We start from the raw sequence: 24643 nt of genomic DNA on the forward strand, positions 1-24643 counted from the left end.
TCTTAATTATACCTAAACAGTCTCGTGTTATTTAACCATTGCGTACTCAGAAAGCTGCGCTACAATGGTTATGGGCCCAGAGAGCCCTAGGTATATTTAAAATTGAAGTCGAGTCAGTTTTAGGTCAACGTATTTTGTGGTACGTACGGTTGACACGGAAGTAAAGGTTGGCGTAGAGAGGTCAACAGAATGAGTACTACTGTGAAAATAGAACCGCTTACTCAAGAAAATTATGAAACATATCGATATTCGCCATCATTTTCTTAGGCATGTCTTAAAGGAAAATCAGGAGATTAAGTTGGTGTATTTGCCAACTGAGTTCATGTTGGCAGATATATTAACTAAGGCTTTACCGAAAGTAAAGCATTACGAGTGTATGTCCGGTCTAGGAATGCATTCTTTGTTTTAATATTATGTTTTGTGCATTACTATCTTCTGATCTGTGTTGATAATAATTATAATATACACATTAAGAGGGCGTGTTAGATTTAAATGTAATGTGTATTTATATAATCTTACTATTTGCATATTACCTATTATGTTACTGGCTTACAGCAAGCATGTCTATGCTTCATAGTATTTGAATTTTATATTTCGCCTGTTCTTATTTTTGTCTGCATGACAATATCATGTCACTTGATTTGTTTGTTTACTTTAGGATGCACGTTATTTAATATATCTTAATTATACCTAAACAGTCTCGTGTTATTTAACCATTGCGTACTCAGAAAGCTGCGCTACACCTACACTACAAGTTAATCTAGAAACTTATATATCCTTTTACCTTATACCCTAGAATAGAAACTATACGCCCCCATTAAGCTATAGTAAGTAGTTTAGTAAAAGTACATCTCACTGATATTTTAATAAGTTGATCGATAATATTCTATCGTGTGTAAGTATTACTTACCTGAAATTACTCGTAGTACTAAGTAAATAGGTATTTAATGTATCTCTCTTGAAGCTTAAACAGCACTACTGTTTAAGGCCCTCTTTACACAGTCTTAATCATAATTTGAATTGATATTATTAAGACGCTACAGGAGCGAAAATGCTAAAATGGAATTGAGCCCCCCTTTCAATTTGGGAATTTTAGTTAAATATACTAGTGTTATTAACTAGATTTATCGAAAAAAGAAATTGTCCATTCAGAACAACTCAGTTAAAAAATATTGCGAAAAAATCTTTAAAATCGAGGTTCCGGCTCTCGACTGTTTCCTCCTTCAAAACTTATAAATCGTAACGATATTTGAGAATCTGTATAAAAATGAAATAATCTGTGGCGGACTGTTTAGTTTTTTTGGCTAATTGTTACCAATTTTGAATACACCTTTTTTTGCGCACCTTGATTATGATCAATGAGGCCGTCTTTGGAATTTTTTGATGGGCTCTAGCGTCTTTAAAAATAAGAATATAAAAAAAATGAAAACGGTCCGACACAGATAAAAATAATAGTAATCTGTGTTGAAAAAATCATTGCTCTTTCAAAAACCAGGAGGAAAGAGACGAGAGCATTTGTATGGAGAATTGACCCCTCCTGTATCATCTTTTCCTAATTTACACGGGACGGGAGCGACTATCTTTTGGTACTTTCTATCGCCGATAGATAGCTCATCGCTTACATGCTGGGACCAGTGACTAAAGCGGGCCTAAGTAGGTATACTTCGTCAGATAAACTTAATACTCACCGTAGGGTACTATTTTCCTTGCTAGAGCCGAGGATGCAATGAGATGTTTCATATCTTAATGGTTATTTAAATAGAAAATATCCTTGTACGTAGCTAATAAAATGGGTAAACGATAACAAATCAATACTTTACAAATTTCAAACGCTATTTGGATTTAGATCATCCATACTAATATTATAAATGGGAAAGTGTGTGTGTCTGTTTGTTTGTCCGTCTTTGTCGTGATTTTTTAAGTGGATATAGTTGAAGGGATGGCAAGTGACATAGGCTACATTTTGTCTCTTTCTAACGCGAGCGAAGCCGCGGGCAAAAGCTAGTTTAAATATATCGAAGAAAATCACACCTGCATAATACACGCCTATAAATACTGGTAAGTATAAAACTCTTTCTTCAAAGTAGAATTTACGTAGGTACGTTGCATTATTGTTGAACAATCCAGAGTTACCTAAGTATACAGGGTGTATTTTGATAGCGGGTCAGTAAGGGCAGCTATGAAATCCCGTAGTCCTACGCGAAAATGGTCTAAGGAGACCATCCATCGATTTCAAATTGATGAAAAATGGCATTTACAGATTTTGGAAAAAACATACAGGGTGCGAGAAAAAGTGCATTTTTGACAAACTTTTTTTTTGACGCCAATCGATCCCATTCCTACTGGATCAAAAGCTTGTATGGGACTAAAAAAGAATTTCCGGCTAGAAAAGTCACAAATCGCGAAAAACCATTCCAATAAAATTTGTATGAAAAAAAAAATTTTTTACATGGTATTTATGATGCCAATCGATTCCATTCCTAATCAGTATCGATAGTTTCTTTTAAAGGGCTCAAAAAATTGCTAGAAAATGGGATACTACCCATACCGCAAAAGCACAGTAAAAGAGCCAGAAATTGAATAAGAGGTATGAAAAAAAAAAACATGGTATTTTTCCAACATTTTCCTAATCCGATAGTAAATTGTATCCATTGAATAAAACTTTTTCCACATTTTCCCCATGTGTATCCATTGATTTGTGGGTTTTTAGTGCATTGCCGTGAGTTGACCCCTAAGCAAGTATTGATACTGAATAGGCATGGAATCGATTGGCATCAAAAAAACACCATATATTTTTTTTTATACAAATTGTATGGGAAAAGTTTTTCGCGATTTGTAACTTTTTTAACCTGAAAATTTTTTTTGGTCCCATGTAAGCTTTTGATCCTGGATAGGAATGGGTTAGGTTCTCATTAATTTGAAATCGAGGGAAGGTCTCCTTAAATAGATCATTTTCGCGTAGGATCACGGAATCTCATAGCTGCCCTTACTGACCCGCTATCAAAATACCTACACCATGTATACGAGAAGTTCTTTACTAAAAACTTTATAAAGTTTTAAACCATCATTCAACTGTGTTAAACTGAAGTGAATGTGGCAACAAAACATATTATGTCTCTATGAACTTTTGCAACGAGACCGAGAAGTGCTGTTGGTAGTTTGTAAATAGTCTATAATTTGGTTTGAAGTATAAAGTATATGATCAGATTAAAATAATGTTCTGATACCTAGGAACCTACATTATGGATCTTCTAATTAATTTCTCTAAGATCTCTATCTCTTCTCTAGTTATTAAACAAGTGTGGATATGACGACCTTTATTACCTCCATGTAACTTATTTAGACATTATTTTTAATGTAAGTAACATGTTAATACGCCTAACGACATGTCGAATTTAACGAAAAAAAAACATCGGTGTTTATCTCGGTTGATCCTTAGTAAGGTAAGATTCAGGTCATTCGCGCTTAACCCATACCATATTTTCATTTTTATTCGAAGGATACTTGTATACTGTATAGGTACTCTAGAATATAAATAATGAGTTTTGATAAGTTCAATTATGCTTATTAATATTGTTGCTGTCGAAAGCCCCCGGATTGAAGAGGCAGCTAAGCTGACGCCACTGCCTGATACTCCCAGCAGAGCTATTTGATGTCCAATGTTAACCTTCCGTATGCTTAGGAGCAGATTGTGTTTTTTTTTCTAAGAAACTAATAGCCTCTTAACGCTTACGGTTATCGAATTATTAAAAAAAAATAGGTAATTTAATTACTGAACACGTGTGTGGCATCCCTTACCATTTCCTAATGTTATTTGTTTTGACATCTGCCGTCAAACACTTGACAATGACTTTAATGTTATGATTAAGGTCCTCTCACACTAATTAATCCACTTATTATGTATGGAAATAAATATTCGAATTTAACAAAAAGCGATATACAGGGTGGTTCCTGATGATGAACCTAACTGCGTGTCGAACTTAACGGAAAAAAACTTTTACAAGCTTTTGACAAGCGCATACAAAAGGTTAATACTTATATAAAATAATACACAACCGGGGGCCTATTGCATAACAATTTACAACTCATATTACAAGCGGTAGTCCCCCTCCAATTCATTTTATAAGAAAGAGAGTTCCGCTTGTAATACAAGTTGTAAATTGTTATGCAATAGGCCCCGGGTTATCGGTTTTAAAGGCAGGGTCACCACCACTAGTCAGACAGTATTTTAATTTAATGTCACGTCTCGTCCATGAGCTGTCAACATGGTGTGGATATATTTGCATTAATGATATCTATTAGTGTATGATAACTATATACGAGTAGATATGTAGGATTGCTAGTATAATATTGGCAACATATACAGGCAAGTAATTAATTTTACATCTTTAAAAAAGGGCCTCGAATATCGGTTTGTACTTAATAAATTATCTAAATATAAAGGGAGCATAGTATTTTATTTTTATAGATAAAATTATGTATTTATTGTAATACTTTTAGTTAGCTGGTTATACAAACTCAATGTGAGTTCCATCGGTACTAAGATAGGTACAATAACTTGATATAGTCACTAAGGATACGATGATATACTAACATACATTTCATTAGGATAGCGAACATAACTGATTGAAACGTTACAAAATTATGTCTACAGTACAATTGTCAAAATATATTCCAATATGTACCTATTCCTATTCCTAAAGAAAAATGGTGCTCTATCAAGATTTGTTCCCTATGTGTTGTATGCCCTACTACGTACCAGCCAAAAGCCTGCCTACATACAGTCCATGAGTTTTGAAAATTAAAGAGATAAACTCCGTGTTTTCATTTGTTGACACGTCATTACTTTATTAAATGGGGAGAATATAGTTTTAGTATTTTTACAAAAAACATTCGTTTTCATACATAATAGGGGCAATCCACGAGAAAGGCGCTTACGACATGCTTCCGTAAATCTCGAGAAAATACTGCCAATTGGTTAACCAAGTCATGAAAGGTTGTCAGACACAACTTCGCTTTCTTAGCGTCTTCAGAAGTATTAGAAGAATTGCATTCTCGTGGAATGCCCCAATACCGAAGTGTGAGAGAATCTTAAGAATAACATAACAGTGTTATGTCATATCAAAGAGGATCGAGTATTAAAGAGCGTTACTGTCAAAGCAAAATGTGTAATCACAGTGCATAGACTGCCATCTCTCCACACAGGCTTAAAACTTTTGAACCTCAGTTTTGACAATTTGGCCCATATTCTGAGCTTGATATGTTTTAAAATGACAAATTTTAATATTAGCGCCATCTAGCTGAGCCTACCCCAAAGGTGTAACGCCATCTAGGTCACCACTGCTTTATCTATATGGTACTGAGGTACGTTTTTTTCTTAGACTTTATCCATCTAGATGGAGTTATATAGGTCTTTGGTCATATGTACATACCTATCTGACGGCACATGTCAAAATAAATACTGTAGCAAGTTAGGAAATAATAAAAGCTGTGGTACAACCACCATGGTGGTGAACCAATAGATTTATTTTTTGCATAACTCATATGACGGAAACAGTTAATACACTAGTTTCTTAGATAAATTAATTGTAAATGACCTAATAAACCTTCCCTTAATTAAAGGAGAACAATAAAAACAGGTTATCATTTATAAGGTTCGATCATATCCCTACCAAAATGTGTGAAGCTGTGACGATAGTACTATATGAGGCAAGTCGGAGGCAGTCTGCCTCTTCATTTCGTCATAAACCGGAAAATTACTCATCAGTCAATAAGGCAAACCGAAGTCGAAATCAGGTTCTATAAATGTCCCTGCTCCTTGCAGTATAATAAATAACTAATTCTTTGATCGAACAAATATTAATAAAATCCAATCAAGTGAAAAAATAAATAAAAATTTCACATTTGAAATAAAGATTTAATTACAATCATTACATAATGTTACTCATAATAATAATTAATAGGTATATAATATTCTATAAATAACTATATAGAACATTTAATATTAAGCGAATGTATTCGATTTGGTCACGTTGAAATTTGTTTACTATCTGCGTTGTTCCGTTAAACGTTAGCCTTCGAAATAACTTGAAATAATGTCAGTGACCCTATAAAATCAAATACGTCCATTTGTCCCCTTTAAATTAAGAAATAGCTCGATGTATAAAACACTGTACCTACTCAAAGAATAATAAGATGACTTTTAGATAATAATAAGAGTGAAGAGCATCGAGTTGTTTGCGATTTATACATCGAGTTCAATCGTTGTTTGCGTCGATTCACTCGGGACATGGAAAACGCTTGCGCATTGGTAAAAGGGATAAGTGTCGTAATTTCACTACCTAATTCTATATCTGATGTCAGTCATGTCCGGAGTAATGGTTGTATCTTCTCATGTCTCGTGTAAAATATTAAAATATTTTAAATACCTTGAAGCATTGATGATACCTTTTGCTCAGGTTTTATTTCTTAATTGACTTGACTCAAATTGAAGGTTGCAGAAGGCGACGACTCTTCCCTGAGACATTTTAGCTTGTACTTAGGTATAATAAGTTAAAAAAAGAAATAATATGAAATGAGTTTATGAGGTATTAGTAACATTAATGTTTTAGACTTTTATGAAAAGGGTTCTGGTCGTAAATAGGTATAATAGCCTGTTATATTGGAATATCACTCCTTAAAAATGTATGCTCTATTCGCCAGTTACTGAGCATATTCGTAGCTTATGTAATAATGAATATTATGCACTATTAACATGCAAGTAAAATATACTTTCTTTTTACAACGACAACAATAAGAACTGAGCGTGTCACGCCTGTGTGCGACGCGCGACGCGAGGGTATGTGACTGATGACCAATCAAATGTGTGCTACATTTGATTGGTCATCAAATAACTCATTTATTTATCTCAAGTCTCAACTCATTTACCTTCAAAACGGACGATTACATTTAAATACAACACACATTACGTTGACCAAAGATCCCTAGTGACCGCAAACAATATTTAAAAATAAATCGTGATTCTGAATATATTTACAAGGTATACTAATAATACTTTTAAACAATATTTATAAAGATCATTCCGAGTGTCATCAACAACATCGAAAGTGGCGAAAACATATTAATTACTTTGTACACTTTTTGAGAAACTAAAAATAGAAAATCTACAAAACATTTTATATACAAGGGCAACAACAATAACCGAACCGATGGTTGTTTATCGATTATTCATATAGTTCTTTTTAACAAAAATAAACAATAGTTCACGATATAGGGTACGAAACCAAACTATACTTCACTTACTGCCTACGTACTGAGCGTACTTTATCTTATGAACTAGTAAAAGTACTGTCTGGCACCTGAACTAATCAATAACTTATTGCTTTGAAATTACATTTAGTCAAATGAACATTGGAAGAACTTAGTAAAACAACAAACAGTACCAGCGGCGGCCACGCCCTGGCTACGAGCACACCGAGCCGCGGCGCCGAGCCTTGCAAATATACAAATAATTTACCTATACTTCCATAATACTCTTAAATCTACAAAAATACTGAGCAATATTGATTTCGTACAGTGATTCGTTTTAAGTACAAAGTAGGACGAAAGTCGACAATCCTAGATCATAACTCAAGTACAGATAACAAAATACAATATATCATAAGATACAATTCTGTGCATTTAAGGATTCGAAGTACACTATCAATGTAATTACATATCAATGCACCAAACAAGTAGGTACAATTACAATGGGTCGACGACCATCATTCACATTTGAGCCTAAGAAAGGGCTAGTGCTATTCCTAGTGTCGAAACCACCATGACGTGACGTCACAGGCTGAAACACTGAACACTGCCCAGAGTCCGAGACGCGGCGCAGCGACCCACTTCACTTACTTTACCTGAAACAACAACAGGAAACACAAATTAATAAGCACATCCCGTCCACGCCGGTGTATACATTCAAACAAAAAAGACTTAGTTTTAAAAGAATAGCGGTATTTAAATTAACAAAAAAAAAGGTTCTGATAGCCGTTTCGATTCTATCGCGGTGTCGTCCGAGCCGGCCCGCCGCTGCGTTCACACATATCAACTAAAAAAGAAAAAATCTAAAGCAATCGAGATGAGGTGACGAAACGTTCAGTCTCATTATCTGAGAATTTATTAACGAATCGCCCGGACCGGAAAACCGAAATGTGAAAGAAATAAAAATTCGACCTCGACTGCGGTCATCTAAGGTTTGTACGGCGTCAATGAAAAAAGAAGTCAAACGGGTTGTCCGCGACCTGGGCCTGAATGAAGCGGAGAGGACTCGAGTGAGGTTTAAGAGATAAGGGGAAAGATTGGAGGTTAAAAAAAAGTAAAGCGGCTTTAATGCGAAGGTAGTGTTGTGAATGAAGAGGATCCATTGAGATTCCGCGCCCACGCGCGCTATCGGCGCGGCGCGGGCGCGCGGTCGGTGCACGGCAGCGCCGCTGACGCCGCCATAAACAATACTTATTGTACCTATTACATTAACGTTTTTTGTCTTAGACAGAACAATTCCAACGCTGTTTTATTTAAATTAGGTGTAGTGAATGGAATTAGAGCTGGGTGTGTCGTGGATTAAATCCGTATGGATGATTTACTTCCTACTAATAACTGATGAATAATGCATGTCGAAACTAACATTATACATATTATTATGTTTGTTTAAGTGTGAGTGACCATTTACATGGCTTACGAGCTGTGAGTCTCGTCTTTTACAAGTGTATGTGATTATGGTTATGGTCAAGAACCCTTAAGTATTAGTTTATCTTTTAATTTACTTTTATCGAATTAAGTATAAAATCTTGACTCGGTAGCCCATTCAGAAGAACAAATAATAACCTTAAACTAAAAGGTAGGTATGTTATTTAAGTCCAAGCAAAAACTGTCGATTTCGTGTTCTTTTTGGGGCTACTTTAAAGAATGCCGCGATAAGGAGTTATTTTCGCGTCATGGAATTCGTGGGCACAAAAAGGCGTGAAAACCAAAATAATACAAAAGGTTATAGAAGTGAATTTGTGAGCGTTTGGCTAAAACAAAATTCCTCGCGAAGCCGTCCTGTGCGGCGGCGGACGCGACGGGATTTATTGTAATGAGCGCGGATACCGCAGACTCTTCTTAGAAAACCTTTGACGTCTCTTAGAAAAATGCGTCCCTACTCGGAAACTAGATAGAATTCAACTTCACACGTTTGCACTACAGATGGGCATCATTCTTATGTTGGTAAGGCTTTTCTTCACCATTATTCGTGATGATTTGACCAAATTTTACCCAAATTTGGATTAGTTACAATTGTTCGGTCTCGCGAGAATGTAGGTAGAGAAAATAAGGTTAGTATAAAAAAAAAAACAATTTAACTGGAAATTATTCGAGGCCTAGTGTCGTATCACGTACTTTAATTATGACGACGGCTTTGATTAAAATCTCGTGGAAAACAAATCTAATCAGTCACGTTATGAGTTCAAATGGCAGCTAATTTGGGCAGGTCAGCGTGCGTAGGAGGTACACAGTGCGTCTCGGTGACACTGACAAATGACGCAAGATTGCAATCTCGCCGCCCTCGTGCCGTGTCGCCCTTCCGCCTCGAGTCGACTCCATTGTTTTCAATTACCGACATGACACCCCGGCGCGAGTCTCCGCTACTAAAACCACAACTCTGTTTATGGCTTTCGCGATATCTCCGCCGCGATCATCCATTTACGAGGGCGTACCTCATCTACATCTACCCGGCGCTCGCAACGCCGCCGCTGCCGGCGCTCATCAATTTGAATCAATCAGAAACTCACCGCCGGTGGAGCGGTCCGCTTTCAGACGGCCGGCACGAAACCGTTGGGGTGTTGTAGTGAACTGGAATAGGAAACATTCACTCTTTTCACGTGGTGTAGGTAACATCTCAAGGGAGTTAATTCGCCTACTATTTGTATACCGAGTGTTTAAGGTGTGGGTGTGTGAGTTGACAAGTAAAAAAAAAATTCACCTTTTATAAAAGGGTTTGAACGCGGCCGAACCTTCATTGTGATGTGGTTGGTTGGGCTGATGGTTTGCTGGGTGGTGGTTGTTGTGGTAGGGGTCGCGCTGCGGTGATTGCTGGTGGCGCGGAAAGCAATAGGGCGCACCGCCGCCGCTACCGAGCGGGTTGGCAACGCTGGGCACTTTCATGTTGGGAGGCGTCTGCGGCGGCGTGTCAGTCTGCACGTCAGGAAAGGCGGCGGGGTGGACGCACGGGTGCTGCGCGCCGTACTGGCCGGGGAAGCCGCCGTACCGGCCGTACGAGCCGGTGGCAGGGCTGGCAGCCGCAGTCGCGGGCAGCGCAAACCCATTGGAGCCGCTGTCTGCGCCGCGCTCGGGCCCCGCGCCATACCCGTGCTGCGGCCATGGCTGCGCCGCTGGCGGCGGCGTCTTGCATGCCGCTGTGTCAGCCAACGACCATATTTTGGGCTTCGACGCCGGTATCGGCACACCGCAATCGGATCCCCTTTTCGCCTCTTCTTTGATTCCGTATCCCAGCAGCTGGTGGTGCATCCCTTGAAGCAACTCGTCGCCTTTCCTCTCGTCATCTGTAAAAAAAGATAATAACGATCACGTTTCACATTCTATTATAACGAACGCAATCAGATTAGTCGCAATAGCCCATGCCATCACTAATATTTATGCCACAGCGATAAAAGGAGCTTAAAATGTTTATATTCCGTATAAAATCAATGTGATTCGGATTTGAGCGGTAACGTGACCGTTACACCCGGGACGTAAGTTTTAGCTCGTAAGAAGCTGCCCTCCCTTCAGAAAAGTCGTGTGAAAATACGTTTGGCGTGCAGTGACCCATTCGTTAAGTGGTTATCCGATTAGCGAAGTGAAAATACCACTTTGGGGCGCGAACGAGGGCCGCGGGGCGCGCCGCCCGTCGCTCCGTATTTAAGAAGAGCATTTATTTCGCATTTCCCTCGGGCCCCGCGGCTCTCTTACAGTTCGCTAGGACAATTAATGGTCAACGTCGTTTCTTTTTTTTCTTTGATTTTTAACATCGACCCATGTTTAATTTTAGAAAGCAAAGTTTAAATACTTGTAAAAATGTTTTCAAATAATTGTTTGTACAATTTTACTGTCAAGTTTTCCTGCTGCTATTAAAAGTGAAATAAAATTAGATTTTATCATTTCTGATGTTTCGAGAGGAAATTGTAGTTATTCCACAATTACATGTAAATGTTTATTCAACAAAATTTTATAAGGCTTCAAGTAATTACCATAATACCATTTTCCGATGTAAAGCGCTAAAGCGGGTTTCGGGCGGCAGGCCTAATGAAATTCAGAGGCGACGCGGAGGGCGCGACCGCTCGACTACATTCTCTTTATTCCATTTAATGCTGACTGCTCCTAGCTTTTAAGAGGGGTTATCCGCGTGCCCTTCACTACGGATAAATAGGGACGCCACTGATACTTCGCGCGAAGATATTTATCCGGCAAATTGTTTAAATTTTCATTGTATTAATCTAATAAAAACCCACAACGAGCGGAGATAAGCGAAAATTGGGCGATTTCATCGTGTTTTATTTTAACAATATGTTAAACGTTATTTAAGAAGGTGCCAGTTAACAAATTGAAAGGGTCGTTTACTGGAAACAAAAAGTTAATTCAGACTTATTACCTATACAGTTATAAGTAGTAAGCTATAGTTGAGCTAAGTACTTAGAATCTTGAAACATCGCAGGTTCTGTGAATAGGAGCACGCGTATACACGTACGGTAATCTTTCAGAGATAACTGACCCTCTGACCTGAGTTATCTCTGAATCTTATTGTACGTAACGGAATCTATTACTTACATACTGGTGATATACCTAAATTGAAACCATAATTTCCCCTCTTATAAACCCCATACTGATACTGGAAGTAAGGTGTAGTAGGTAAGCTAAACCGATACGCGAACCTTATCAATTAGCTAAAGCGCAGCGGTTCAGGTTATCCGTCATAAATATTTATCGAGCACTGTGTGCGTTGAACGTTGTCCCCAGATATGCAAACTAGATGTACCAAAGTGCACGCCGCGGGAGGCGCGGAAACGCTGCCCGCCGAGTGGTATTTTCCTTTAGTCGGAGCGCGGACGGAGTGAGACATTATAAAAACGCGTCTGAGGGGCTCAGCCCTCCACCCTCGCTGCACTTTGCAACTGAGGTCAGTGCAATTTATTACATCTCGCAGCCCACTTGTTTGTATTACTTCTGTAGCTTTCCATTAACGCCACGGATTAATATTTTGTTTGCGATGCGTGTGCTTACGACAAAAATTAACATTTATTGGTGGGGTCCGAAGGCTTTATTCATGAGTGGCTTAGCGCGGGATAGTTCTGGATGTTTGTTTACCGACGACTGAGGGTTGGCGTGTGAAAGCTTCTATATTGGCTTTGTTTGCCGTGACTTAAAATGATATATTACACGTCGCGAACATTGACATTTTAGTAGAACGGCTATGCATGTTGAGTGAGAAGCGTTATGGTTTATTTGCTCGGTTGTCGTGCCATGGGATTTGGCTAAGCGGTATAAAAGTTTCTGTTTTTGTAATATCCTGTAGGGTTTCCGTTGTTTACTCGCAGATTTACTTGTGTCGCGTATTGTTTGGATATTATACTCTGTATTAGAGATGGGCCGAATATGGACTTTGCCGAATACGAATATTCGGCTGAACATTCGGTTCAGCTCGTACCGAACCGAACATTCGGCCGAATATTCGGTTAAGCCGTTTTTTAAAAGGGGATGTTCATTAAAACTATTAAATGATTGATAATGGTTACATATGTTACTGCAACTATGTTTTTATGATTTAGTAGACAACTAAAACTTCGTTAAAAGTGTTAAAACCGCTCTGAACTCTTCTCAACTCTTAAACTGAGGTTTTTAACTTTTTTACAAATCAATTGTATTTATATTTTAACGCATAGGTTTCTCTCTTTTTGCAGTTCCTTAAAAAGCTACTAAAATAGGAGCATATTATCCAATGGAATACGTAAGATTTACATTAGTTATTTACTTTGTTTATTCGGCATTGAAACCGAATTACTTGCCGAATATGCCGAATACCGAATACTTACCGAATATTCGGCCCATCTCTGAGATATATTTAGATACACATCTATGTAGGTGTAGGTACGCGAATAACGACTTAAGGACGACCGATCTTTGTAACATTATAGATATAGATAGATAGATACTTAGATAGAATACTGTTTATTGGCACACCTCAGTAAAAGACACAGTGGAGACAAAACAACTGGTCATAAATAGAGGCAGACAACAGGCATACTTAATTATTTTATGCATCATGTCACGTTTTGTGTACTTCGTGTGTACATACTACATAGGTATAAAAACTATCTTTTTCGTCATCTTAAATAGTTGTTTTTTTTTAATTATTTATCTTTCATTTTATTGTTCCATCCTAAATCCCTACCACTTAAATCCATTATTTACGAGTTACGATATGGATCTGCACAATAGATATTAAATCTGTATTAAAATTTTTGTATCAAAGAAATACGTGTACCATGCTAAGTTCCTGTATTGAACGTTGACCATTTCCTTCAAACTAAAATAAAAACAGAACAATTACGTTACAGTAGGTATATGGGAATTTCTCTCGAATGTCAAAAAGTACAAATGGTGTATCAGATATCCCAAGCAGCAGAGTACCTAAAGGCAATCATACGCTTGTTGGTCCGGGGGTGCAGTAATGGCATGTCTGCACTGATACTACTCAGTTACTTAAAACGCATTAGCCGAGGGTTGTTGCCTGATTCATCACGAAGGGTTAGCTAACGACTTTTAACTAATAATTCGTAATGCATACTTTAGGTATGCTCTAAGTTTTAATAAATTTAATGATTTTGGTTGTTTTTGTAAGCGTTTATAAAACCGCGTCCAAAAATTCAATTTCTGTCATTGACTAATTTTAAATGTGAACTCGTCTGTACCTATTACGTGATATAAATATTTGTGTTTTTCTTTGCTTTGAATCACCAATAAGTACATGCATATCTCGTAACAAGTATAATTTGAGTACCTATATTGAGAGATTATTTTTCCTTTTAACCGCATATTATTCGAGTGTGGCACTCGGCGGCACTTGGTCGCAGTCGGCACTTCGCGGCACTCCGGGCCCCCGACGCGTGCCGCGCCGCACAATGCAGTGCAATTGCAATTTACAGGGGACAAATGCTCAACTGTTTAGAATTGAGCTTTTGTTATTGTTTTACAATGCGAATATAAATAAGTAAGTAATATATGTAGCTCGTGGTGAAATTTACAGACACGCAAAAAAGATAAAAGTAATAAAACGAAATATGTGAAACAATTAACTTTTAAGACCTTATAGGAAGTAGGGAAGTTGAACTGATTGAAAATGGTACATAGGTACAAATGTTAGTAATATACCTAAGTACGCAATTAAACCATTTTCAGCGTTCCCGCGATTTATCTACTAATGTGGTATGTAGGTACTAAGTAGGTAGGTATATTAGTAATTTCGGCGAATTTCAGGATTTATTTGTGTTTGCTACCCATTAGACACTGATATTTAAGTTTGAGCTACTTATACATATTTTTTATAGACGCATTTGAAAGGGACATCCGATAGGTACATCTTTATGACGGCTGATCGGTTAATATCATGTAGAAAAGAGATGTCGGAAGTTCTAGTTTGGTTCCGGTCTGGTCTAGCAGGAGTCATTATTAGACCCAGAAAACACAACATTCGGATATTTTTTCAAGTTACTCGTTGATGTATCATGAAATAAAAAGAACTCACAATATTGTCTATTCGTAAAACCTAAATAGTCAGTATATTTTGAACAACGTATTTTGGATAATGATTTGTTTCGAGAGTTCGTCATGTTTGTTGTTGTTATAAACTCAGCCCAATCCAATCTTCAGTCGACTGTTTCACCCCAGTTACACTCGACTTTCTAAACCCGGAGTTGATCCCTATAAAGTGGCAAAACTCATAACTTTTCTCTGTCAACAGCATCCATTTTCTACCGCGTGTCCTTTTATTAACTCCACGCGAATGCAGCGCTCTAAGCCGGTGGTTAGAAAGGCCTATGTGTGTTAGGAACACTTATGGTTTTACGTCTTTTTATTGTTAGGTCATGGCATTAAAACCACGAATCGTGCGCTTCTGTCCACAATAGGCGCGTTCATTAGGCGACATACGCCGCGCGTTACCCGTGACACCCCTCCATTACTGCCGCTATGAAAACACTCTCCCGAAACCATCTTTATTGTTACAATGCCCACTTACTTATGTTGTCGACAGCCGAGACTAAAGAGCGGTAGCGTGGGAGCTTTTCACAGCAGCTAACGACGATATATAAACATAAGCACAAACGAAAATGTTGAAAAAGTGACGACAATCCCGTCGAGCCGTATTCAATTGGGACATATTATAAATCCCCGAAACCGTATTACTTACCTACGTTCCAGCGGAATATCCTCATAAAAGAAACGATCCACGAAGTCGACAAATCCTTTGGCAAGAGCACGAAGTAGGGCAGATCGTAGTACAAGCTGAGCGCGACCTCCGAACGTCGCCCCGTGTTCCGACGAACGGAAGAAACGTTATATGAAATTTGGACCTTGGCGCCGCCCACTTTACTACGAATAGGAAATCCGGGACCGAGGAGCGGTTACGCACAGTTACACGGCTGGGTCCCCGCCGCCCGCCGCCTCCACCGCCGCTCGCCTCCTTCCGGGTCCCGCTCACCCTCCGGCCCTCAGCGTTAAGCCAATTCACTGGACGATTTATACACCGACCAAATTAAAGCAATTTTAAACGGTTAATAACATCGGTGCGATTCGAACATGAAATAGTACGCACTACCCACACCGGCACAAAATTAGCGTAGTGCAATAATTCATTATAATTCGCAGCGGCAGTTCAACAAAACAATTGTAACGGACATGAAGCATTTCGCATCGCAGTCATTGAAACAGTCATATTATACAAACACGCACGATATATTGGGTACTTAATTTAGTATAATAAATATAAATCAACATCCGGCAGTGACTTCATTGTTTAAGGCCACCCAAATTTGTTTGGAAAGCAAAGGTTTGATAGATTTATTGGGCGGCCGGTGAAGTCTACTCTCGGACGCGCCACGGTCAACGTCAGCGTACCTTTGTGAGGTTTGATTTTGTCGTCCTGTTCGTCTTTGTCCTTTTCATCGTCGGAGAGCATGGTGTCGTCATCGTCATCAGTTTTATTCTTGGGCTCCCACGTCATCTTGTTTTCCTTCTTGAGGCGGCGGCGCGCGTTGGCGAACCACGTGGAGACCTGCGTGAGCGTCATCTTGGTGATGATGGCGAGCATGATCTTCTCGCCTTTCGTTGGGTACGGATTCTTCTTGTGCTCGTTTAACCACGCCTTGAGCGTGGCGGTGGACTCCCGCGTCGCATTTTTTCGCCGCGCAGCTAAATCGTACCCCGCTCCATATCTGTCGACAAACAAAAATTTATCTACATACCTAACGGGAAAACAGACTGCATACGCTTCCGGCCTTAGAATTAATACAAATAAAACTTAACACGTGCTTAAATGTTGTTGAGCCAAGTTATCCTAAGAAACAGTGTGTACATAAATATCACTTGAATAAAATTAGTCCTTATCCAAAACAAAACCTTTTAGTTGTGAGCATTAAAAGTAAGATAACAGAAAAGTAAATTCGGACAAATTAATAAAACAGATGATAATGGTCTATCTGTCAGTATAAAACAACATCTAACGTCAAGTTAATGATGGGTTAGGTACATAAATTCTAAACATTATTACGGAGAGCTTCTAAAATAATAACATTATGTAAAATGTAGTTACGGTGGATGAGCCGGGTCGTTTGAACGAACAATAAAGTGGCTTTTAAATTCGTAACAGATAGGCGTTTTATTTGAGGCAATAGATTTCTCGTAACGGCAGCAAAAATAAAGCTATCGCGGCACGAAGCGCTCGATACACTTTTTAGGGCCTACGGTCCCATTTGCATCCACATCTAAGCGTATTTGTGGCGGCGTTTCCCCCTGGCGATTGTTACTCGTACCTGACTTCGATTTTCTGTGCCGACATGACAAAGGCGCGGTCTAAGGGGGCCCAATAAATAGGTTCGCGCGTGAAAATAGTTAAAAAATGAACCGAGATCCTGGGAGCGGTGCAAGCAAAACTGAACACTGAAGTTGAAATTTAAAGTTGGATGTTACACGCGCGGGGAGCACTCGACTCAGCGAGCGGAGCATGACGTGATGTGATTTGCAAAGTGATGGCATTTTGTTCTACTGTAAGTTACTCTATTTTGTGCTCGTATACTGGTCGGGCTGGTTTATAGAATGGTAATAAAACTGAGAAACGGTATCTGTCTGCCCAAGTTTGAAAGTAGTTATGCATTTTTATTATACATAAGCAGTAAACAACGTTTCGCCCTTTCCGTCATGAGCATGTGAGCATGTTAACGCATTCATATAAAGTAGGTACGATGTTTTGGTATTGAAAAATTGGTTGCATTATCAAGGAAGTATTGGAAACATTTAGTGTACTTACTTAGTCGAATATATAGGTAGATTTATTTTGCATATAGATATTATTTTAGCAAGTACCTCAAATATTATTAATTGAAAAACTCTATTATATACGTAGGTACTAGATACTAATTAATTTCACGATGTATTTATTTACTAATGAGTTGTATACCTAATACTCAGTCACCCGTTGACCACGAATGCTGTAAAGTGTTCGAAACGTCGGGATGAATTGTAAATTCATTATACGCGTTTCCATAGTTTTATTTCATGGGTAACTATCGCGGTAACCGAAGACAATATTAATACAACTTGAAATCAAAGAAGTTTGTAAAGATTAACCGCGCACATTGCAGGGTTTGTTTGAAGTTGCTCCAAAGTTCTCCGTTCGCGCCAGCATACGCGTCAGAGGGCGGTCCGGTGCAGCGGTGCAACTGCAGGGCGTGCAGCGCAGGCGTGGGCGTGGGCATCGATCGCGACGCCATCTTGCCTTCACTCGCGCAAACGACCACGACCAGAACATATTTAAAAACCATTTTAAACGTTTTAATACGCGTGTCAGAGGCGCATCACATGTAAAGCCTCTGAAACCGAACCGCATTAGTTTGAACACGAATAAGCTCTTGAGAAACGGCGGTTTCCGACGACGGCGCCGGATCGCTCAGCGCTCCAGCGGCCCGCTACATGTGAGCTGACAACTTCAACAATTATATTTACCTACAGACTTTATATACAATTTTGATTAAATCTTCGTTAAAAAGTGTAACTAACCTACAGTTTGTACCTTATCATGGCCTGTAAAGCAAGCTTTTTACCAATACCTATGATTATGGCTCAAATAACAAAAACACTAAAATATTAAACAACGATTATGCGCGATTTTCAGGGTATATATTTGGTTAAAATTTTGAGGAGTAGGTACCTTCAGCAGCAGTTAATTTGTTTGTAGCAGTTTTTTTTATAGATTTCCTTTTATCATGGCATACACATATGTATAAGAGATAGCACTGAAGCGGTTGTGAGCTCGGCCCGTAAGCTTTCTAATTAATTTAGGTAGTCCACTTACGGCCGCCCTCGGTGACGCAGCAGCTCGCGCCGACAACGTCGCAAGTATTTACCGTCGCCGCACTCTTACGCCGTTCCCCGAGACGCATACATCTCCCACAATATGTTAATACTTTCATGACCGGAAATACTTTGTACAAACGTTAATTTGGAGACGAAAACATAAAACCGACGGCGCGCTTTGAGTTATGCGTTATATTCGGCCGCCGACTAATGCCGGGATTAATACGCTCTGACGTTTCCTGCTCGATCGTTTCAAATCTATTCAAACAAACTTAAGTAACGCGCCCAAATTCGTTACCCGCCATTTAAAAATAGGCGCCCCCGTGACAACTCATTTTAAAACGCAAATGTATCATTGTGGAGCATTATGGGAACGTTTATTACGTTTACACAATAAGTCAACTGAGGCTGCATATTTATGTGACACGACACTCGTTTCTGAAATGTCGACCTTTGTTTCTCATTTTTACAGCGAAACATCCCAGATAAAACAGTCGTTGTAGAGGAACATTAACGAAATTTATTTGTAGCTATAGAGGCAGTATAATTTAGGTAAACTGCTTAATAACAAGGAGGCTATCAATAGGCAATAAACGGAGCCCCGCCGCCGAGCGAGTGCGAGTCGAGCGAGCGGCTGAGCGCGGCTCGGCTGGGCGGGCGGCGTGCGCCGTACAACCAAAACATCACTACGTATTCCCGAGTATTCAATTCGCGGTATCGGGGTTTTTACGATCTGCCCACTTGGGGGAATTGTGGCCTCTACGTGCCCACCCCCGTAAAGCGCACCGCTATGTACGTCCGCGTAAATAAGTAATACACCCCCTCTTCCCAACGGGAGGCTCGGGACGAATTAGAATTAGGATTCGTAACACGAGTGCGCGTCGAGTAGACGCTTTAGAAACGAGATTGTTGCGTTTATTTCCTTGTTGTATCGCTTTCCGTACGTATCTTTTGTGGAACTTATGCCTTTATGAGACGCGTGTGTTTGCGGCAGCGTTTTTTTGTTTTACACAGAGCTTTTTACTTGGCGCTGGAATTATAAACTGGATTTTACTTTCTTTAATACATTTCTTACTTATTTATGTGTTAGAACATATTAACGTATATTTATTAACCGCTACATATGTAACCTATGCTGCACAATAAGAAGTTTTTTTAACGAATAAATTTGTCCAGGTGAGAGAGAATACATTCCATTGTAATGATAAAATACTCGTACTCTATCAAATATAGAAAAAAGTGGCAACAGAAATGACAATGTCTGTTTTTTCTACTACCACATTAGTAAATTGTCAGCACCGAGATAGAAAACATTTCCATTTACTTACGCGACAGGGTGAGACGTAGTCCTTTTGTCTTTTGTTTCCCTTTTGCGTCGTTTTCTTACGTTGAGTCTACTGTTCCTAATGTTCGTATAGAAGTATAATTTTCGGTTCTTACAAACAATTTTTAAACATGCGGTCTGTAGGTACTTGATTCCTTATTAATTGTGTATGAGTAATTTTTAGGGTTCCGTAGCCAAAATGGCAAAAACGGAACCCTTATAGTTTCGTCATGTCCGTCTGTCCGTCTGTCCGTCTGTCCGTCTGTCCGTCTGTCACAGCCGATTTACTCGGAAACTATAAGTACTACAGTGATGAAATTTGATGGGAATATGTGTTGTATGAACCGCTACAAAATTATGACACTAAATAGTAAAAAAAAGAATTGGGGGTGGGGCCCCCATACATGTAACTGAGGGATGAAAATTTTTTTTCGATGTACATACCCGTGTGGGGTATCAATTGAAAGGTCTTTTAAAATGATATAAAGTTTTCTAAAAAACATTTTTCTTAAAGTGAACGGTTTTTGAGATATCAGCTCTCAAAGTCAGGTGTATAAATTGACATAATAAGTTTATTATATTTGCTGCTACGGAACCCTTTGTGCGCGAGCCCGACTCGCACTTGGCCGGTTTTTTCATAGTTATTTCAACTAAAAATAGCTTTAATAAAAATTACAAAATATTTTTGTTACTTTGACCATTTTGATAGTTTATACTGGTTCATGTTTCTGTACATGCTTTGATTTACTATGTTTTGTTTTAGGATTTCCTATTCGCTATAAATTCAGTTCTTCCTATTTTTTTATAATGTTTAGATCTACTTTCAGCTTTTTACGATAATCACCGTGCAATATCACAATAAAGAACTAAAAAAGTTTTCAACGAGGTATATACAAATACATATAATTTTTAAGCACCTCATTAATCGCAAGTGCCATCATTGCGCCCTTTGCTGTTCGATTTATTTGAAACTCAACAGCCCAGATCGCTCCTATAGTACAGTAACACAAATAATTCCCATAGAGAACGCCCGCTCGCTTGAGAGTAATTTCCTGCTTATTTTGATCTCAATGGTGCGGCACAAGTGCTCCCTCTTTTCTCTAATTTTTGTACGTTTTCTGTACTCCACTCTTATGTTAAAAATAGCTGAGTAATTTTTCATTTCGGCGCGCGGCGGGCGTGGCAGATTACAGGCTGTTCGAAATAATACGTCGAGCCAACGGTACTTAACTGAAGTGGGCCTACAGCCAGCCAAGTTTTGTTGCTTATGTACGCTTTTCACCGTACCCGTTCCTTTGTGCTCCTCCTATTTATTCGGCCCGGCTAACTTATTGCGGCCCGGAACGTTTTATGAGACTCTTGTGAAGTTTTTCTTTTGAAATGAATATGCAACAATTTCGTTGCCAACTGCTGGTAATTACGTGGTTTGCAAGTGAATGAATATTGTTTGTTGATGCAGTTGATCGATGTACGGAAATGGTATAATGAGACAGTTTTTTATGGATTTGAGAGATGTTTTCACGCTCAGTGTTGCGAGTGGGACTTGTAAGAGCCGGAGGTGAACATTTACGGGCGAATGACGGACGTAGATCACCCTGTGCGCGCAGCGCAGCGGACAATTGCGCGCGTGGCGATATATCACCGAGTATTTCCGTGCGCGTCCCAGCACCGGTATCGCTGCGTCTTTTTTACGCATAAAAACTAATGTCTCCTCTAATTATTTTTAGATTATAACGCCCCGCCGCTATATATTAAGTCGAGCGGAGCCGGATTGTCAGCATAACTCTGCTTTGATGTATCATGATTTGTTTTTATTTTCAGGCAGTTTTAACGTGATTCATGGAGGGATAAATCTTTAGGTTACCGTGAAACTTCTGCTTGATTGATGCGAGCATATAGTACATTGTTATGACAGTCTTATGACGGCCATTGGAAATTTATATAAATTAGGCACGTTGGCGGTTGAGTATAGTATAAATAAGCGTCGTCTGGCACGCCCCGCTCGTCGCGGCTGACGGGTTGATAAGTTTGCCGAAAACGTCAACGCAACGCGTCCGATCAAAGAAAAACTCTGAATTAATCAGCCACTATCGCGAAATGGATGTGAACAGTTACTCTCTGTCGCTCGACCGCGGCGAGCTCGCGAGCGACAGGGAGGCTCGCCCGGTAGTAGCACTAGTAGCTACGTGGGCATTCGTCGCTCGCACGTACCGCCGTACAATGTACATGCCGCTGAAGCAAATGGGAAAAGGATTATGGCAACCAGTTTTAAGAGTTAAAAATGTGGAAGGCAAATCATGTATGACAGTTTTTACAGGAATTTCAGCGTTGTTGTTTTGCCCGATTGTTGCTATAGCATTGTTATAGGTGTATTTAGAGAATTTGAAGCTTTTTTATTATAGTCAGCAAACGAGCATACGAGCCGCCTGATGGGAAGCAGTCATCGCCGCTCATGGACATAAGGAACATCAGGAGAGCCATTTATGCATTGTGACGTTAGAGAACCCTGAATACCTGTTTCTTGAAGCTGTTGTACCTTGTTGTTGTTTATGTTATGTACCTTACGTAATTTTCACGTGTCTCAATACCACATTCCTGCGACGCATACGTACGCATTGTTGCTATATTCGTTTATTGCCAGCTGACACTTAAACGGTTCAATCTATTTTCGTAAATAGATTCGTCTACTGAGAATCATGGTAATTAAGCGTCATAGAGGGTTTTTATTTCTTTTTTATTGTTATCTTAAAACGTGTTTTGGGTATTTATGTTAGGTACAGGTAGCTCTTTGGTTACAGAGTAAGTATTATTGATTTCTACAACAGTAAATAAATTGAAATATGTATTTCACGAACGAAGTAGCTTTGTTATGAGATGACTATTCATTTAGTGTAGAATAATACATATTTACTAAAATCTGTCGTTCTTTGCTTTATTACTATGTGCCGCTTTTTTTAAGACTCACTGGCTCGCTTTAGAGTTTCTATAACGATAATTAGGAACAACTAGGTACTCTAGTTGGTGTATTAATTATATTTTTATTTGTGTAAGGGCCACTTGCACAAACGAAAGTGGCGGGTTATATCGAGGGTTAACCCACCATTTTATATGGAATTTGACAGTTGACAGCCCACTAACCCTGAGTTACGTGATTGGTGCAAGTGGCCCTAACTAAGTATCGTAGGTATAATATATTGAATATGAAACGATCCGATAATATATCTATGAGAACATATGATATCTTCAGTAGATATACCAACAGGTACATTTGAGAATGGTACAGATATGTCTATTATACTTGTAATTAAATTGTAACCGAAGCTGTTTACGTAGTTGCACATCAAAAGTTTCCCCGCTCGTGAAGTGTGTCGGTTGTCATGAGTTTGACGGGGCATTGAAACTTTTAGTCCGCAACTTACTAGAGTGTGAACTTATCTTATAACATTAGTCCGTGTCAAAACGGCAAGATCAAAGTGGAAATTCTATACGGAAGATTTTGTTACATATTAAAACAGCCTTTTAAAGACTTATAATGCTAAGCTCTTCGAGACAAGCGGTGTCACGATACCGACTGTAATGTCCACTTTACAGTTCTTAAAGTCAGTCAAAGTCTCGAACTAAATCAAAAGTTGAAAAAAAGAAAAAAAGAAATGTTGGTTTCTCTTGGGACGCGCGAGTTTTAGAGCGAACATGTGCACCACACAACACATCGCAACAAAAGACGAATCTCGACGCATTAATATTATTACGAGCTGTCACTCAGCGAGAACGTGGCTCAACAACTGGAGGGTTACAATTGCACAACACAACAAAATTTATTAAAGTCAAAGCGAGCAACAAACACGAGCCTTCGCATAGCAATCTCTTAGAGAGATAAGTCTCGATAGGGAAGTGTTATGTTAATCCTAGCGGCGCGGCGCGGGCTTTATCTAAAGTGGCGCTGGCAATGGACCTTTGGGGTCCCGTGGCCCGAGGGACTTACCCGTAGGCCGCGAGCGTGGGGTCGTAGGGGTAGTAGCCGCCCGAGGGCTGCAGGCCCGCCGACGTCCACGCCGACATCTCGCCGCCGCCCTCCTTCAGTGCGTAAGGGTTGCTCTGAAACACCGCACGACATAATAAACATACAACTTGCTACTATACCCATCATCACTTTATTTACAACTTACACTAAGTTTGCCTCGGTCGCAGTTATCTTACTATTCTATTAGTCGCTATGGTTTAGGTCGATCAACATGTTCCTACTAAACTAGAAAGTATGTAGGTAATAATTTGAAATGTATGACAATAGTCATCCAGAACAATTAAGAGAGTATTATATCAACATTCATTACTTTGTGACATGTAAGTATTATATTTCTTTTAATTACATATCAATTTTACCAATTATCTACCGACCTATATTTCTTTTGCCAAATTGTCATCTATTGAGTTCCGCAAGTTTTTTTATAACTATATAGGACCGTTCAAGTAGCGCCTTTATGTGGTAGGTAGGAACATACCTATTCGTATTGGACTAAATACTTAAAATCACTATAATACTCATTAATATATATTAATCGAAACTTTAATGAAATAATGGGCATTGTAACTCGAGTTGGGAAGTAATCTTTTTAATCCGTCGCCAGCTAATGCCCAGGCTCTCACATGACTAAGCGTGTGTAAGCAGATAAATCTCCG

The 24643-nt window shown here is 39.1% G+C and overlaps 1 protein-coding gene across 4 annotated transcripts in view; it reads right to left on the reverse strand.

Annotated features, from left to right (window-relative positions):
- Positions 1 to 5903: 5903 nt before the first annotated feature.
- Positions 5904 to 24643, reverse strand: part of LOC125240810 (homeobox protein araucan) — a 157875-nt gene continuing 139135 nt past the window's right edge. For 3 of the 4 annotated variants that reach the window (XM_048148929.1, XM_048148930.1, XM_048148932.1), the window contains 5 exons: positions 23949 to 24061; positions 16189 to 16505; positions 10004 to 10583; positions 9813 to 9873; positions 5904 to 7901 (listed from right to left, as the gene is read on the reverse strand). In XM_048148929.1, coding sequence (XP_048004886.1) covers positions 9834 to 9873; positions 10004 to 10583; positions 16189 to 16505; positions 23949 to 24061 — 1050 coding nt within the window. In that variant the 3' untranslated portion in view covers positions 5904 to 7901; positions 9813 to 9833. The remainder of the gene's footprint in view (positions 7902 to 9812; positions 9874 to 10003; positions 10584 to 16188; positions 16506 to 23948; positions 24062 to 24643) is intronic. The other variant, XM_048148931.1, reaches the window with a different exon arrangement.

This window comes from Leguminivora glycinivorella, chromosome Z, assembly GCF_023078275.1.
Source record: "Leguminivora glycinivorella isolate SPB_JAAS2020 chromosome Z, LegGlyc_1.1, whole genome shotgun sequence".
Taxonomy (NCBI): Eukaryota; Metazoa; Arthropoda; class Insecta; order Lepidoptera; family Tortricidae; genus Leguminivora; species Leguminivora glycinivorella.